General features: G+C 38.5%; 1 protein-coding gene across 6 annotated transcripts in view; it reads left to right on the top strand.

Moving 5' to 3' along the window:
- Positions 1-15,698, top strand: part of LOC105833171 (sodium-coupled monocarboxylate transporter 1) — a 187,662-nt gene extending 171,964 nt beyond the window's left edge. For all 6 annotated transcript variants that reach the window (XM_036293373.1, XM_036293368.1, XM_036293369.1 and 3 more), the window contains 5 exons: positions 2,585-2,671; positions 2,775-2,863; positions 3,311-3,421; positions 14,854-15,058; positions 15,411-15,698. In XM_036293373.1, the coding sequence (XP_036149266.1) occupies positions 2,585-2,671; positions 2,775-2,863; positions 3,311-3,421; positions 14,854-15,058; positions 15,411-15,515 (597 nt within the window). In that variant the 3' untranslated portion in view covers positions 15,516-15,698. The remainder of the gene's footprint in view (positions 1-2,584; positions 2,672-2,774; positions 2,864-3,310; positions 3,422-14,853; positions 15,059-15,410) is intronic.
- The last annotated feature ends 886 nt before the right edge of the window (positions 15,699-16,584 follow it).

Below are 16,584 nucleotides of genomic sequence, written 5' to 3'. Positions count from 1 at the left end.
GCCACGTCCAAAACGGCCACGTCCGAATAGGCCACGTTCGGAATGGCCACGGGAAATATTGCACGAAGTTCAATTTGCCTACGTTCGAAACAATCACGTTCGAAACGGCCACGTTCGGAACGGCCACGTTCGAAATGGCCACGTTCGAAATGACCACGTATGTTTTACTTAAACATGCGCAGCGGTCATATTTTCATGCTTCTTGGCCACAAGCGCATGCTCTGTCTAGCACAAGCTAAGCAAAAAAATGCGCTTTAATCTCACGTACATTGTAAACAATGTAAAGTATACATGTATTTGCAGATTTTCAATACAATGTACATGGGTTAGCGACTTGGACGGAGTGGGTGCGGAAGAGGGGCTGAGTCCCCCTCCTCCGTGTGTGTGAAGCATTCTCTGCACCACATGGATTTGCGACTTTCCATGCAAAATAAGATGCTCGTTGAAATACGTATGTAGATACTTGATATTCACGCATTTTTTGCATGGCTTGTGCTAGACAGAGCATGCGATTGTGGCCAAATTGAATTCCGTGCAATATTTCCCGTGGCCATTCCGTACGTGGTCATTTCGAACGTGGTCGTTTCGAACGTGACCATTTTGAACGTGGTCAAATTTACGCGTGGCTATTTCGGACGTCGGCAAATTATATCCACTCATTGACGTGGGCAATATTGACGCGTGGCCAATATTAACGTGGGCAAATGAGACGCTCCCCATCCCCACACACACACACACACACACACACATGTAAGGAGCGTCCCAGATTCGCACAGTAATAAACGGACACAGCAGATTGTGAGTGAAACGGATACAGTGTGAAACGGGCACAGTGCGAAACGGGCACAATGCGAAACGGGCACAGTGCGAAACGGGCACAGTGCGAAACAGACACATTGCGAAATGGACATAGTGTGAAATGGAAACAGTGCGAAACGGGCACAGTGCGAAACGGACACAGTGTCAATCAGACAAAGTAAAGTATGTACTTGTAGATTTCCAATACAATGTACATGGGTTAGCGACTTGGACGGGGCGTGTGCGGAAGGAGGGGCCAAAGGCCCCGCTTTAGATTCTCCGTGTGTGTGTATGTGTTCGTGTGTGCGCGCGCGCGCTCGCGTGCAAAGCATTCTCTGCCTCACATGTGTTTGCGACTGTGTCCGTTTTGCACTCTGTCTACTGTGTCCCTTTATTACTATGCGCATCTGGGACTCAGTCCACGTCATGTACGGGTCATTCCACGTCATACGGGCCTTCGCTCTGCCCAAAATTTGATGCAACGAATGCGATGAATGACGGATCAAAATGTTTGTATAAACATTGCATCTCAAAAGCCGTCTGACCTGAAATTCTAAATGGCGAACCATTTATGGCGATCCGAATATGGGGGCTGCAATAGGCGAAATTCTTAAGAGCTAAAGTGCCCGTTAAACTTGATCAAATTCGAAGAGGTAGAGTCATTCGTTTATCCTTGTTCATGAAAATGATCGATTTAAAATAAAAATTATGTAACTTATATATACAAATGAATGGTACCCCGGGATTTTGAATAGATTGAGTAATAAGACTATATTCGTCAAATCACGATTACAAGCCGTAAAAGAAAGTTATCTGTGTGATCAAATATTATTTATCTAAACGCGTTCACTGCAATTTTCTGATTATTACAAATTTTTAATAATTTTTTTTTACGGATTTCACGTTTAAAGTACGTACATAAATAAATCCGGGGGCGATTAGATCAAGACCAATAATACAAAAAAAATTTAAAAGTTTATTTGTTCATAAAAATGTTTGCTTCAAAATACAAGTTATGTAGCTTATACGTACAAATGAATGGTATCCCGCCGTTGCTCGTGTTTCGCCGAGCTTCTCCTCCTTTCCCCTCCCTCTTTCCCGCCCTTGGCAGCCAATGCTTGATAGTGGGCTGTGCTATAACTCAAGCGGCTCGGCGCTTCACTCAGCGCGCCCTTATTTGTACAATTTGAAAAATTAATATCTTTACTATCATTGAAGATATCAAAAAATTAGGGTGGACTCTTATGTTCATCTCACGTCTATCTCCCTATTAAAAAATGCACAATGCTCGCATTTCTCCCCGTATATGTAGTGACGAGTCCATACACAATTTGCGTTTTTTATTTTGTTATTGCGGATCTTATTTGCGATTATTGAAATTGTGTATTTTTGACTATGTTTGCTATATTGTTAAGAAAAACAATATTAGTTTTCATTTATAAAATGTTTGTGTATTAGATATTTAGATTGTAACTGTAAGGAGATCCATAAACCATATTACTACTACTACCACCATATATGTAGTAGATTTGGATTCCCACTGCTGTCATCGTATTTGTTTCAGCAGTACATATATTAAAATACTTGTATATATAATTTAATATATTGTAAAAATTGAAATAATAAGTTGTTAGATTATCTTTATTAAAAATGCTTGTGTAGCCTTTTTTACATAATTAATTGCTTTGCAAATATAAGCGTGGTTATGTATTTATAAATTTTTACTTGGATACAAATATTTGTTGATAAATGCAAATCTTTTTTTGTATTTGAATGAATGTTATAGTTGTCGATAAGTCTAGGCGCCATTACCAATGGACCATCCTTTGGCATTTTCAACATGGGAATGTTATTACCATGGATCAATGGCAAGGTATTATATATACAGATAAAGTTATTTTAATTTTTTATCAAATTGTATTTAAATTTTCTGTCAAAAATAAATATATTTATTTATTATTAATTAAATTTGCTAGGGCGCTTTAATCGGAGGAATTGCAGGTTTGAGTTTCATGGGTTGGCTTGGTCTTTCTGCCGAAGCAGCTATCACCAGTGGAAAAATTAAGTTCGTGATATAATTATTAATATTACCTGTGATATATCAAAGACAATATTGTGCATTATTGTTTTTAATTGCATCTTTTAAATATAATTATATATACATATACAGTGATTCTTAATAGATGTCCTGACCTTTTACCATCAAAGATGACAACTTACCGATTGCATTTTTACAGATTCGGACGGTCTATAGGTGATAGCTTCTTGGGTCGGCTGCAATGTACCGACAAGTTAAAAAGTAGTTAAATATTTTACATTAAAAAGAAGCTGTCTCCTATGGGTTGTCCGAATCTTTAGAGATGCAATCGATAAGTTATCGTCTTTGATAGTCAGGACACATCCATTAAGAATCATATATATATATATATATATATATATATATATATATATATATACATATATATGCATATATATGTATGTATACACGAATGTTCCACGATTATTTTTATAGGTTTGATATGAAACCCGTCACCACAGAGGGATGTACCTATTCTTTTCCACAAGTAGAGAATTTATTGTTGTCTGTTCCACCCGATAAGTCCATTTTGGATGACGTTGAAGAGTAAGTTCAATAATGACTTTTTTTATAGATAATTATTTATAACAGAATAGTTATAACAGTATATAACAAAATAACTGTTAAAAACTTTTACTCAGATAATCAAGCATGCCTTTAAAAAATCGTATAAATCTATTGTTGCGTCGAGACGCTCTTTTTCACTCCCACACACTCGCACTCACTCGCGAAAAGAAAGCTAGGCGAGATTTCAATGTTACACCAACTTTATTTAAAGAACGGAAACAGATTTGCGATGCGATCTCCACGGCAGAAGTCCGGCGCAGAACTGAACATCTGTTTTTATTTACAAACAATAAATTCGTTGTTAAACAATTCTCTCCCGACAACCGGCCAATCGATATTATCAGTCGGTCCTACAGCTGACTGGCGGCGAGGAGTATACCGGTCGACGCACGACGCGCAACACTGCTCTCCTCTTGAAATTGTCCTCCTGACAATTCGGAGAACCGCTTGCCGCATCTCTCCAAGAAAGGGGCTCTTTCGAAGGTTTCAGAACAATTTCTTCTGCCCGTGCTGCTGCGTGGGCTTCCGGGCCACGTCCACCTAAGCTCTCCCAGGAAGGACTTCCTCGGACTTTCTCCCTCGCAGAACTAGCCAGGTTCCGACGAATCTCCGACGTCCAAATCCTATTTCCGTCTCCGTGCTCCTCTCCCGCCAAGTCTTCCCTTTTCAATCCGCCGGGTCTTGTGTGCTTCTTGCTTCTTTCTTTGGGATCGGGGAGGGGGAATTAACTCCCGTGGACCCAACGCTCGCAGAGCTTCCGGTCCTCTGTCTCGTCATTTGCCCTAAGTCCCACAAGAAAACCACGGTCAAAAACCGTGGGAGGGGCAATCCGACGGAATATCTTCGAATCTAATGGAATATCTTCCTCGAACTCTAGAGCACTCCTCTCCTTCACTCCGTCGAAAATGAAAAGCTGAAACAGAAGAACGCAAAAACGAAACGCAGGTATCCGAACTAAAACGTATTTTAAAAAATTACAATATCCCTCTTTAAATTAAAAAAAAAAAAAAAGTACGGGCTCAGACTTTCGCCGGTACTCCTAAATAATTTTACAAAATTTCTCTCAAATAAGGGAGCCAAACGGTCTACATGTACCACTTTATTTTTATGTTGAGGAGATTTCTGTATACAAAACATCACTTCTCCGAGCTTTTTCACAATCACCCATGGGCTTTACCAAGGGTTTTGAAGCTTCGGAGCCATTCCTCGAATTCGGCAAAGAATAAAAAACCAAACTTTTTGTCCTGATTCAAAATACGTTAGTTTCGTCCGTTGATCGTACCAGGACTTGACATTGTTAGATCTGACTTGAAGACGTTGCCTAGCAAACCGATGTATAGTTTCCAGTCTATTTCTTAATTTGGACACATAATTTCCTTCTTTCTCGTTCTTATTCCACCTAAAAGGGCAACCTCTCAGAAGATCAAGAGATAAACGCAGATCTTGTCCAAGATACGTCTCTACCGGAGATAATCTAGTGGATTTATGTTTTGAAGAACGGAAAACCAACAAAAATAAGGGAACCCAGCGATCCCAGTCTCTCTGATTTTTACAAATAAACTTTGCCAGATAATTCAGAAGAATACGGTGCTGGCATTCGACTTGCCCGTCAGATTGTGGGTGAAAAGGGGTTGTTCAAGTCTTCTTAATTCCTAAAAGCAACACCATTTCACAAAAAAGTTGAGACTCAAAGTTCCTACCTTGATCTGTATGTAACTCAAGAGGAATTCCATGTCGCGAACACGGGAGCGGTGTACTTGCACACAGTTCAAATGGGCATAATGCTTTTGGACACGGTATCTTGCGCACGGTTCAAATGGCCACGGTGCATTTGTACACTGTGCATTTGGACACAAAAGAAATTTTATTAAAAATGTACACCAGTTATATGTACACGTAAAATTTGGCCACCAGATATTTGCACACAAAAAAATGTCCACCGTTCACTTGGACATGTAAAAGTTGCACACTATTCATTTGCACACCGCTCACTTGCGCACCATTCACTTGCACATCGTTCACTTGCCCACCACTGATTTGCACACCAAGAAATGCGCACCGATCATTTGCACATGGAAAGATGCACACTGATCATTTGCACATGGAAAGATGCGCACTGATTATTTGTACACCATTTGCACACCAAGAAATGCGCACCGATCATTTGCACACGGAAAAATGCAAACTGATCATTTGCACAAGGAAAGATGCGCACTGATCATTTGCACACGGAAAGATGCACACCGATCATTTGCACACCGTTCATTTGGACACGGTGCTTTTGGACACCGTTTATTTGCACACCGCTCAGTTGCACACCGTTCAACTGCATACCATTTAAGTCGCAAACCCATGTGGTGCAGTGAATGCTTTACACACACACACACACACACACACACACATACACACACACACACACACACACACACACACACACACATAGAGGCGGTACAAGGGGGGGGGGCCTTCGGCGCAAGACGAGAACATCTATCGTGCATTTAACGTACGCCCTGTGTGTTTGTGGCAAAATTTTTCTCTTTTTTTCGTAAATACATATAATTGTGATTTGAACAGAAAATAAATCCTCTGGCTTGTATGCCCTCAGAGTTTTCAATTAAAAGGTATTATCCGTTCAGAAGAAAGAACAAGTGTCGTATACTCTCTACCTCTCTCTATCTCTCTCTCCATCTCTGCAAAAACCTAACGCGGCAACATTCTGACGACTGTGACAAGACTTCTGTTGCCAATTATCATTAACAGTGAAAGTTGTAGAGAAGAAGACACGCAATGGATAATCTAAAATTATCGCAAAAAGTAACACGAACCGCGTTCACACGAGCATACACCGCTTTTGAGACCCAGAGAACGAAAGCGTCACCGGATATAGTTTTACTACAAGTCTGCTTTGCGCTGATCCAGGACCAAGCGAGCGAACTAGAAGAAATAAGTCAAAAACTGCGGGATTTCATGATAGAAACCGGAGAAACAGAAGAGGCTATCATCAAAGAAACGGAAGCTGACGATTACGCCACTAGGTACCATCTAGCAAAAGTTAAATTGGCGCAGTTGACGGAAAGGAAGGATGTCCCCGGTCCATCAACGCAGGCTCTACAACGATCACTCTCCGAGAACACGCGGACACAGAAAAGTATACGCGCACTAAAATTGCCCAAAATCGAATTAAGAAAATTTGGAGGTGAAATTAAAAATGGGCTTCTGTTCTGGAGTACGTTTAAAAAAATCCATGACGACTCAACGTTATCCAAAGAAGACAAATTTTATTATTTAATACAATCTACAGTCAAAGATTTGCGTGCGTTTGAGATCGTGAACAGTTTTCCCCCAATCGCGGATAACTATGATAAAGCCGTACAAAGCCTCGAAGCTCGATTTGGCAAAAAAGATTTGTTAATAGAGTTTTACGTGCGTGAACTTTTAAAGCTAGTTCTGAACAAAAATAAAGACGTCTCGTTAATGGCTATTTATGATAAGTTAGAGACACATCCATTAGCGCCACCTGCAATATTGTCCAAGAAACAAGTGCGCGATGCTTCAGGTAACAGGCGTTGACTACGCGGGCCCCATTTTATTAAAAGGAGGAATCAAGGCTTACATCTGTTTGTATACATGCGCGGTCTACCGTGCTGTTCATCTGGAATTGGCCACGTCACTGTCTACGGAGGAATTTTTGCAAGCCTTCAGAAGATTTGTTGCACGTTAGGGCAAAACCCTCTGTAGTTTGTAGCGACAATGGCAAAAATTTTGTTGGAACTTCAAATTTGCTGCGAAAAGTTAATTGGAAGAAGATTTCGCAATATTGCTCTATCAACAAGATAGACTGGCGTTTTAACTCTCCTTTGGCCGCATAGTGGAGAAGATGGTGGGAGCGACCTGCCTACTTGAGGACCTGTTAAAAAGAACATTAAGAAGAGCTTTGTTAGACTATGAAGAGCTGAGCACTGTCCTTTGCGATTGCGAGGCCATTATGAACTCCAGACCGCTTACTTGTCTGACGGAAGAAGCAGACAAACCAATGACAATCTCTCTAGCGATGTTTATCAGCGATATGCGGGAAAATAGAGTTCCCGATCTAGATCAGTTCAATAAGTCACACTTTGCAAAGCGCATACGTTACCGGCAAAGGTTGAAGGAAGAACTAAGAAAGCGTTTCCATATACAATATTTGGGCCAATTGTCCAGGCGGAGTAAACATCAAGATACCTTCTGTCAAGTAGCAGTCGGTGCCGTTGTTCTCATCGGTAACGATTTACAGAAACGTCTGGACTGGTCTCTGGCCAAAGTCAAGGAGATTTTTCCTGGTAAAAATGGAAAAGTGCGTGTTGTAAAACTAGGAACGGCTAAAGAATTAGTCCGTCCAATACAACGATTGATCCCTTTGGAAGTCGATTGCTTCGACTCCAAAACCCTGAAAACTTCCGAGTTGATAAAACCGGCCTCAGTACCCGACGCCAAGCCTGAATCTGTTCCAGATAAAAGATCCGATCATGCCCCCCTCCCCCCCAAGAGAAATCAAAGACAAGAAGTGGTCGTGTCATCAGGCCACCTCAACGGCTCGACATCTAGCATTTTTTTATGTTGAGTTGCTTACATAACATAGAAGCGCAACTCAAGATGGGAGAAGATGTTGCAAGTCAGCCTTTATCTTTTGAGTCGTCTATGGCGAGCGAGCGTAGCGCAGGAGCTCTCTGCGCAGGACGAGAACATCTATCGTGCATTCAACGTATGTACGCCCTGTATGTCTGTGGCAGAATTCTCTTTTTTCTTTTTTTTTTCGTAAATACATATAATTGTAATCCGAACAGAAAATAGATCCTTTGGCGTGTATACCCTCAGTTTTCAATTAAAAGGTGTTATACGTTTAGAAGAAAGAACAAGTGTGGTATTCTCTTTCTACCCCCTCCCCTCTCTCACTCTCTCTCTCTCTCTCTCTCTCTCTCTCTTTCTCTCTCTCTCTCTCTCTGCGAAAACCTAACGCGGCAACAATTGCAAACAAAGTAAAGTTTATATGTGTTTGCAGATTTCCAATACAAAATTACACCGTGTACAACTTTGCGGTATACAACTTTGCGGTGTACAACTTTACGGTGTATAACTTGGCGGTGTACAACATTGTGGTGTACACATTTTACGTGTCCAATTGCACGATGTACATTTTTTTCGTGTCCAAATTGTCATTTGTCCAGAATTTATTTTTCCTGTGTACAAAATTATTGTGTCCAAAATTCCTGTGTCGAAATGAACCGTGTACATTATTTTGAGTCCATTTTTACCGTGTTTATTTGCATTGTATCTAATTATACTGTGTCCAAGTGAATCATTCCCTCCTTATGTATTTTGACCCGATGAATCCAAATTCAAGGTCAGAATTGCTGAATTGGCTCATTTTTTTCTAACCTCAAAAAAACACATTGTAAAAACAGTTTGGCTCACAAATGTATAATCCGGAGCGTGCAAACTTGCGTAACCACATTACCCGGGGAAAATTTAATACGTATGACAAATCTGATCTTCTGTAAATAATAAAGTGTAGAAAATTCACTCCTTTTTTAAATTATATATAACTCTTTTATTTTCGAAGGTTTGGATTAATGAACAAACTGAAACTTGGATATTACAAGTTTGATGAGTAAAAACTATTCATCGATTCTTCTAAAAAAAACTTGAAAGCAGTGTTGCTGCACAATATTTATGTATATGCCTCCATTCCTGTAGCGCACTTGGTAGTGATAAAAGAACAGTACACAAACTTGAAAACAGTTCTTGAAAAAATTAAATACACAGAACATGGATGGCAAATTTGTGAGGATCTAAAAATTCTCACCATTATTGAATCAACAATCAGGTTACACAAAAAATCCATGCTTTCTATGTGAATGGGATAGTAGAGATCAAACGAACCATAACAAAAAAAATGGCCGACAAGAATGTCTTTGCAACCTGGGTTTAAAAATATCATAAATAAACCGTTAGTTAAACCTTCAAAAGTTCTTTTTCTACTTCTTCATATCAAATTGGGACTCATGAAATAATAAGTGAAAGCTCTGAATAAAAAAGGTGAATGCTACCAGTATTTACAAGAAAAGTTTTTCAACGTCTCTGATGCAAAATTACGGGAAGAAATTTTCGACGGACCTCAAATACGTAAAATGTTGAAAGACGACAATTTTGTCACCAAAATGAATAAAGACGAAAGAGCAGCATGGCTAAGTTTCAAAGGTGTCACAGAAAATTTTCTAGGAAACCACGAAAGTCAAGATTACAGAGAAAGAGTGGCGGAAAGATGTAGACTATGAAAAACTACGTTGTTTAATGAATCTTAAGTTGCATTTCTTGGACTCTCATATCAACTACCCAGCTAGCCAAGCCTGTTAAAATCACATATCGTGAAAGCTTTACAGCAAGGATTGTTTCAATTTTGACAACAATTTTATGACAAGTAATTGTCTGTTGCTTTGTTTTCTAAAAGTTTCGAGCAAATTTACGGCAAAAGTTTTCATCACACGATACTGCAAATAACAGAGAAAGACTTGTACATAAATATTACGTATAGAAATTACAAGATTTGTTCCGACACGATAAAATGCAAAATTTAAGCAAATAACAGAGCAAACCTTGCTACACGACATGACAATAAATTTATGGCAGGAACAGGAAATCTTGTTAACTCATTACTTCCCAAGCGGACATTTTATAGTCGATTGGTTTTCGGCTCAGAAAAGTGATGAGATCACATGAAAACTTAAAACAAAATATGCTCTTCTACGTAAAAAGAGTTGCTCTTTCAGATTCCGGGGTCAAAATTTCAAAATTTTTTATTGGAAATTAAATATGGCGGCTCAAAGTTGATATAAATTTTTTCATCGACTATTGACTTTTTATAGTAGAAAACTTTGAAAAATTTTGTCCATGACTGTTGTAAACGATTGAAATGACGAAGTTTGCCTTTTTAAAGTATAAACTATGATTATTAATTGATTTTTTTAAGTAGTTCAAGTAGTTCAAGATGGTGGATGCAGTATAGCGTCCAAATACATGGAAATCATATTTTATTACGATATATGTGTGTGAATAGCCATTTCTCACATTTTCGAGGTCGCTGAGTACGAATCTTTAGTCAGTTACTCATTTTTCAAAATGGCGGATACTCGCGGGTACCAGGATTCGAGAGAAGGGGGAGAAACCAACTTGCGCACACCGTTATCAAGTTAACAACCTTTATTATAAACCTTAGCCCATCTTATACATTTACTTAGCTTACGGGGATATATACAAAATATACAACTTAGCCTAGCTACGTTAGCCGGACGGGAGCGCGCTAGTGCGCAGCACCTTAGAACGCGGTCGCGACGCGTGGTCACCGGCGAGAACCGGGTGGCCAGGTGGCCTGCTCCGTCGGCAGAAACAAGGATAGCCGAACGCCGGCGAGAACCGGGCGGCAGGGCGGCCAGGTGGCCTGCTCCGTCGGTGGACACAAGGATAATCGAATGTCAGCGAGGACCAGGCGTCGGGGCGGTCAGGAAACCTGCTCAGTCGACAGAACGGGACTGGTGTCTGGTCTAGATCGCGCCCGGCTTATATACCCGCCGGGACGATCCCCACGCGCTCTTAGCTGCGTGGTGGAAATGGTTTCCCGTGGGGAAATCTTAGATTTTCGGGGAGGGCGTCCGTAGACGCCGAGTCCCGTGTAGTGGAGCGGATGGTCGGCCCCTGGACTAGTGACGAATCGTCACAAAGCATTGACTAGTCTGGTCCGCCCAACCATTTTTTTGTGTGCTGTATTATTTAGTGTCCCTACGCTAATATGTACAATACAGGGGCTTGATTCTTGAATTCATTTGCAAGAGAAACGTATTCGCAAATTCTGTTCTTATAAAAAAGTTGAAAATTTATTGGCTATCGTATGGCTTTTAACCAATAAACTTGCAACTTTTCTGTTAGAGCGGGTATTTGCGCATACGTTTTCTTGCGAATGAATTCAAGAATCGAGCCCCAGGTGTGTTGCCTCGTCTTGCGAGGTACGCAATGCTTGCTGCTGGCGATGTCGTAGCACGCGTGCGTGCGGAGTATTTCGCAGTAATGTTGCGCTCGGAGTGATTGCGGCGGTTGCGACGGTGCGCACGATGCGTGCGCCGGTCGGTCAGTGCGTGGATTGGCGGTAGCGGTCGATCGCGAGGGATGCGTCGCTCGGATTGGTTGCGGCGGTACGGTCGCGACTGCGCAGTGGCGTTCGAATTGGCCGTGGCGGCGCTCGTATTGATCGCGGCGATGCGCAGCTGCGCGGTACAGCTCGGTGCGGAGCTCCGGTCGGCTGTCACGGCAATCAGCTGTTGCGACGATCAATTGTCGTTGACAAGCATCCTGCGAGAATGATCATCCGCGGCGTCGGTTTCTCCTCAGTACGGGGTTCCCGAGAACGGTGTCGAGAGCGATCACTCAATACGCGAACCGGGAGTCGGATAACGAGTGAGGCGGTGTAGTGCGTGGCGTTGAGGAAGCGCTCAGTACGCGCTGTTACGGAAATCGGGTTTCTAGGTTAGCGGCACTCATTGTCAGTACGTGCACAAGGAAGCTCAGCTCACTCTGCTGAGAGGATCGGAGATCTGTCTTCTTATCACTGGTGGAGGGCTTTTATAGTCCGATGATAAGAGGACCGGGGGCGTGAGAGGAAACGAGATAACGGAGGGAGCTACGCGAAGTAGAAGGGCAACGGCCCTGTATCTTACAGTCGCAACGGTCGCATAACAATGGTTCATTACAAATATAATAAAATTTTAGGCTACTTGCGTTCTACTATTTTAGCCAGCAGTTCAATTAAAGACTGTTAAAACTGTCTTCGTTGCATTTGATGCAACTCTATCTTCCTATTTTTTTGCTCTTCGCTATTCTTTATCTGATTTCTCCTTTTGTTTATCTTCTTTTATTTTTGTGATTCAAAAATTGTTTCTACCCGCCTTTTTTTAGGTTTTTATTTGCCTTTGACCAATCACTAAATAAAAAGTTCATCAATAAGAAGTTATTAACTTTTAATTTAATTTTTTAGCTATTGACTTTAAATTAAACTTTAAAAAGTTAACTTATTCAATTATCCAGTTTTTGGTTAATTTTTCTGATGCGCTGGAGTTCTCTGATGAAGAAAAGCCTAAGGAAGATGGACCATCACTGGTAGCGGTTGATACAGGTTCTACTCATGTTTTTTTTTCAAATATAGAATTCATTGTGGAATAAAAAGTCCAAGAACTGGCAAAGTTTCCCGATTTCTTATTGCTATCATTTATGTTTTTGTATGTCCTTTTCAAACCGGATTTTATTTTGGCATTGCGCAGCAGTGACGTTGTAGTTTGCCTCTTTCATCTCATTATTAATATCTGTTCATATTTTATTGTGACATTTTAAGCTTGAAGTAAACTCAGGCTCCTTATTTTTATAATGTCCAAAAATAAAAGATTTGGCCTGATCTGGCCAAATAAAACTTTTTTTAAATTCGTTTATTTTAGATTTTGCATCTACAGATTTTTCTGGTTTATTAGCTCTTTCATTGATTAATACCATATTTCGTCGGTAAAATAAAATAACTTTAATTATTTAAGGTATATTTTATAAGTAGTGAGTGCTATTCCATAAAAACAATGCTTTAATGTCTTAATATTTAAAATATGATTATACAGTCTGATTTATGCTGGCTTATCGGTACCTTATGTCAAAACCGGCTTTTAATACTGAGATTTTTATGTTTTCACCCATAAATTCTTAATTACATGGAAAATTCAGTTATTTTACTTTCGACATGATTTATCGATTACAGCCTGCATAAATCAAGCTTTAGAATTATGTTTTGATGGAATGAATACACTGCTACAAGAAATTTGAGGTTACAATAAAAACTTTTCACGATGTTAATACTTACTGCCACTTGATGCTATCAAGAATTCGGCTTCTGACATGGCAAACGTCCATAATTCGTTGTCCACATAACTTATAGCTCCTTTATGTTGTAAAATAAATTTCTTTCCAGAAACAAAGGATCTCTTTACCGGCAAATAACTTTGCTTTTGCGCATGAAACGCATACGCGTATAAGCTACCTCACCTCGAGAGTGCTTCCAGTCTCGCATCTTTTTACAGCAGCGTGCTGTAAGTGGAGGGGATAACGAATAGCTTGTTCGACGGCGCTCGACTATTTACTATCTCCTTTTCTCTCGAACTGTCTCTTTCAAAGAAAGGAGACAGCAGATAGTCGATTGTCGATCGCTCGCTGCTGTAAAAGATTCGAAAGCTCGAGAGCTGAAGCAGTTTATGCGTTCTCATGCGCTACGTGTAGCAGGCGGCAAGATGGTTTTTATACGCGCATGAATTGTGTATGGAATAAAATGGAACAATCTTCAAGTTTTCCATGCACATCATGCATGAAATGGAACGCACCTTTTGTCAATTTTTGTGTCCGTGTCAACTCGTACCCTATCTGTCGCACCGAAAGTAACAGTATAAACCCCCGCTATTTGTCCTGAGCGCCGGATGACGACGACGATAACAATAATAACGACGTTTCTTAACCAAATTTACTCTTGAGCGAAAACTTTAAAACACGATATCCCCGCTCATAAGGCAAGCTTTAGAATTATGTTTTACGTAACGGAAAAATAAAAACACTTTTATAATATAAATCGGATTCAAGCTATTCATTAAACCTACTTAGGAATCAATCGATTCAGCTATTATTAAGAATCCGACTACGGAATCTCGCAAACGGTGTCTCGCGTAAGTGGTGCCTCACTGCGCATATACTTGGCGCGAGGCACTGCCGTGCCTCTTGATAAAAATAATAATGACGACGACGACGTTTCTTAAAATATTTTACTCTTGTTGTGAAATTTTAAATCGCGATATCTTCGCTTGTAAATCACGTAATGAAATAAAAATATTTTTATTATACAAATCGGATCTAAACTATTCATTAAACTCATTTAAAAATTAATCGATTCAGCCGTTATTAAGATCTAATCTACAGAATCTTGCGAACGGAGTCTCGCGTAAAAGAAATAGCGGTGGTGCCTTGCTGCGCGTACACTTGGCACAAGACACTACTGTACCTCTTGATTCCAAAAAATTATTTTTAAAATGTTTTCAAAAATAACAGATTCGCTGGTACAATCGTAAAAGTGTCTGAAAGGACTACTTTAAAGCCAATTAAAGATAATTAAAAATAAATTTGTACCGATAAGTATTAAAGTTTTTTTTATGAAGACAGTTTGGGAACTACTTGATCATATCTTGTAATAATGATTTGTCCAAATAATGGAAACATCACAATAATAGAAGATAACATATGTTTCTTATTTTTTTGTTAAATAATGTAACACCCATATAATTTATATTTATTTTTTTAATATATAGGGAACCATGGGCATTATACCGAATCAGTTATCTTTGGTATACCATAACTGGTGCCTTAGTGACCATGGGTGTTGGTCTCATTGTAACTCTGATTACTTCCGAAGATGTTGATAAATTGGATCCAATGCTTGTGGCACCGTTTGTAAGAAAATATCTGAAAACTTCAAAAAAAGATATTGCACTTGAAGAACTTCAACAAATCAAGGTTTTATTATTTTTTATTAAATTGTTACATCACTTGAAATATCGTTTTCACAATGTTAAGTCAGGACGATGTTTTTCTCTCTTCTAGACTTTCTTTAACATATTTACTTGATATGACTCTACATCATGAGTACGATATTTCAAATAATGCAACAAAACAATATTTTATTATTTTTTAGTTAAATCTATTTATTTAAATAAATAATATCTCGTTTTACTGTAACAACTAAATAAGTAGTGTTTAATTGTTAAATTAAGTATAATTTTATAGCATTACTTTATATAAAATAATATTATTTTATGTAAGATTTATTATAAGTTTGTTGAAAATTTGATTTATTGTTTACAATTAGGTTGCAAAATCAAATGAAAAGATGGCATCTTGTACTATCAATGAGGATGATAAGTTATTATCAGAAGCAACTTCGATACATAATGATATATACAAAAATAAGTAGTAATTATTATAATATAAACTTTAATGCTTCGAAATTATTAAAACCAGAATTTTTATAGTTCAATAATACCGATTCGATTGTCCAAGTCTTATATTGAATTATTGAAAAAAGTTTTGTACAAAGTTTGTGTACAAATACTATATATTTTTGATAGTATATTACATATTATATTGTAAAAATAGTTATAGTCATTATTATTAGATACTACATTTACTTAAGTACATTATAATAAAAAACGTAAATTATACAATAATATTTTTGTTTTATATTATACAGGGTGTTTGATAAAGATTTATGCAATTTTTATAAGCAGGTAGAGCGCATTAAGCTGAACAGAAAAGTCCTTATCGTTTTTCCATTTTCGCAATAGTTAACGAGTTATAGACTTGTAAAATTTTCTGTATTAGCCCGGCCTATCGGCAAATCAAGTGCGCCGAGCGCCCGGCCGCGGCGACCGCCTCTCCCTAGCGCTTGAACCTTGAGATTGCTAGGCGCGCGGGGGGAGTTGTTACAACAAGCAGCAATGTGTACGTGTACATACATGTGTACAAAAAAATATCAGTTCTAATGCTTAAAGAAGCAATTACTAAATTTTTTCTTAATAAATAATAATTATTTTTATCAAAAAATTTTTTTTGGTGAGATAGTCTTAAACGTCGTAAACTGTCAAATTTTAAAAGAAGCTATTATCATGTGCTCAAAAAAAATTTATACTTCTTTAAACAACATTAGAAAATTTTATCGATTAAAATGGAAATAACAACCAAATAAAATGTTTGTTTTAACTTTATATTCTTAATTAAAAATTAAATAACGAGGGTATTTATATTTTTATTAAAATTAATCCTTGTGATAGACTTATAATACACAAAAAAAACTTTGCGGTAAAAATTACTATGGTAAGTAGTAAACGCGTGTTAAGGAGGAATTATGAAAATTTTTATTATGTTTTTCATCAAATTACGATAATATTTACACTACTTATATGATATAATTCTCTGAAATTTCTTCTTACAGTTCGTGGTTACTATCATAAATAATAAATCATACATAATTTTATTATAAAATT

The sequence above is a fragment of the Monomorium pharaonis genome, chromosome 10, assembly GCF_013373865.1.
Source record: "Monomorium pharaonis isolate MP-MQ-018 chromosome 10, ASM1337386v2, whole genome shotgun sequence".
Lineage (NCBI taxonomy): Eukaryota > Metazoa > Arthropoda > Insecta > Hymenoptera > Formicidae > Monomorium > Monomorium pharaonis.
This window is presented reverse-complemented; position numbering and strand designations above follow the sequence as displayed.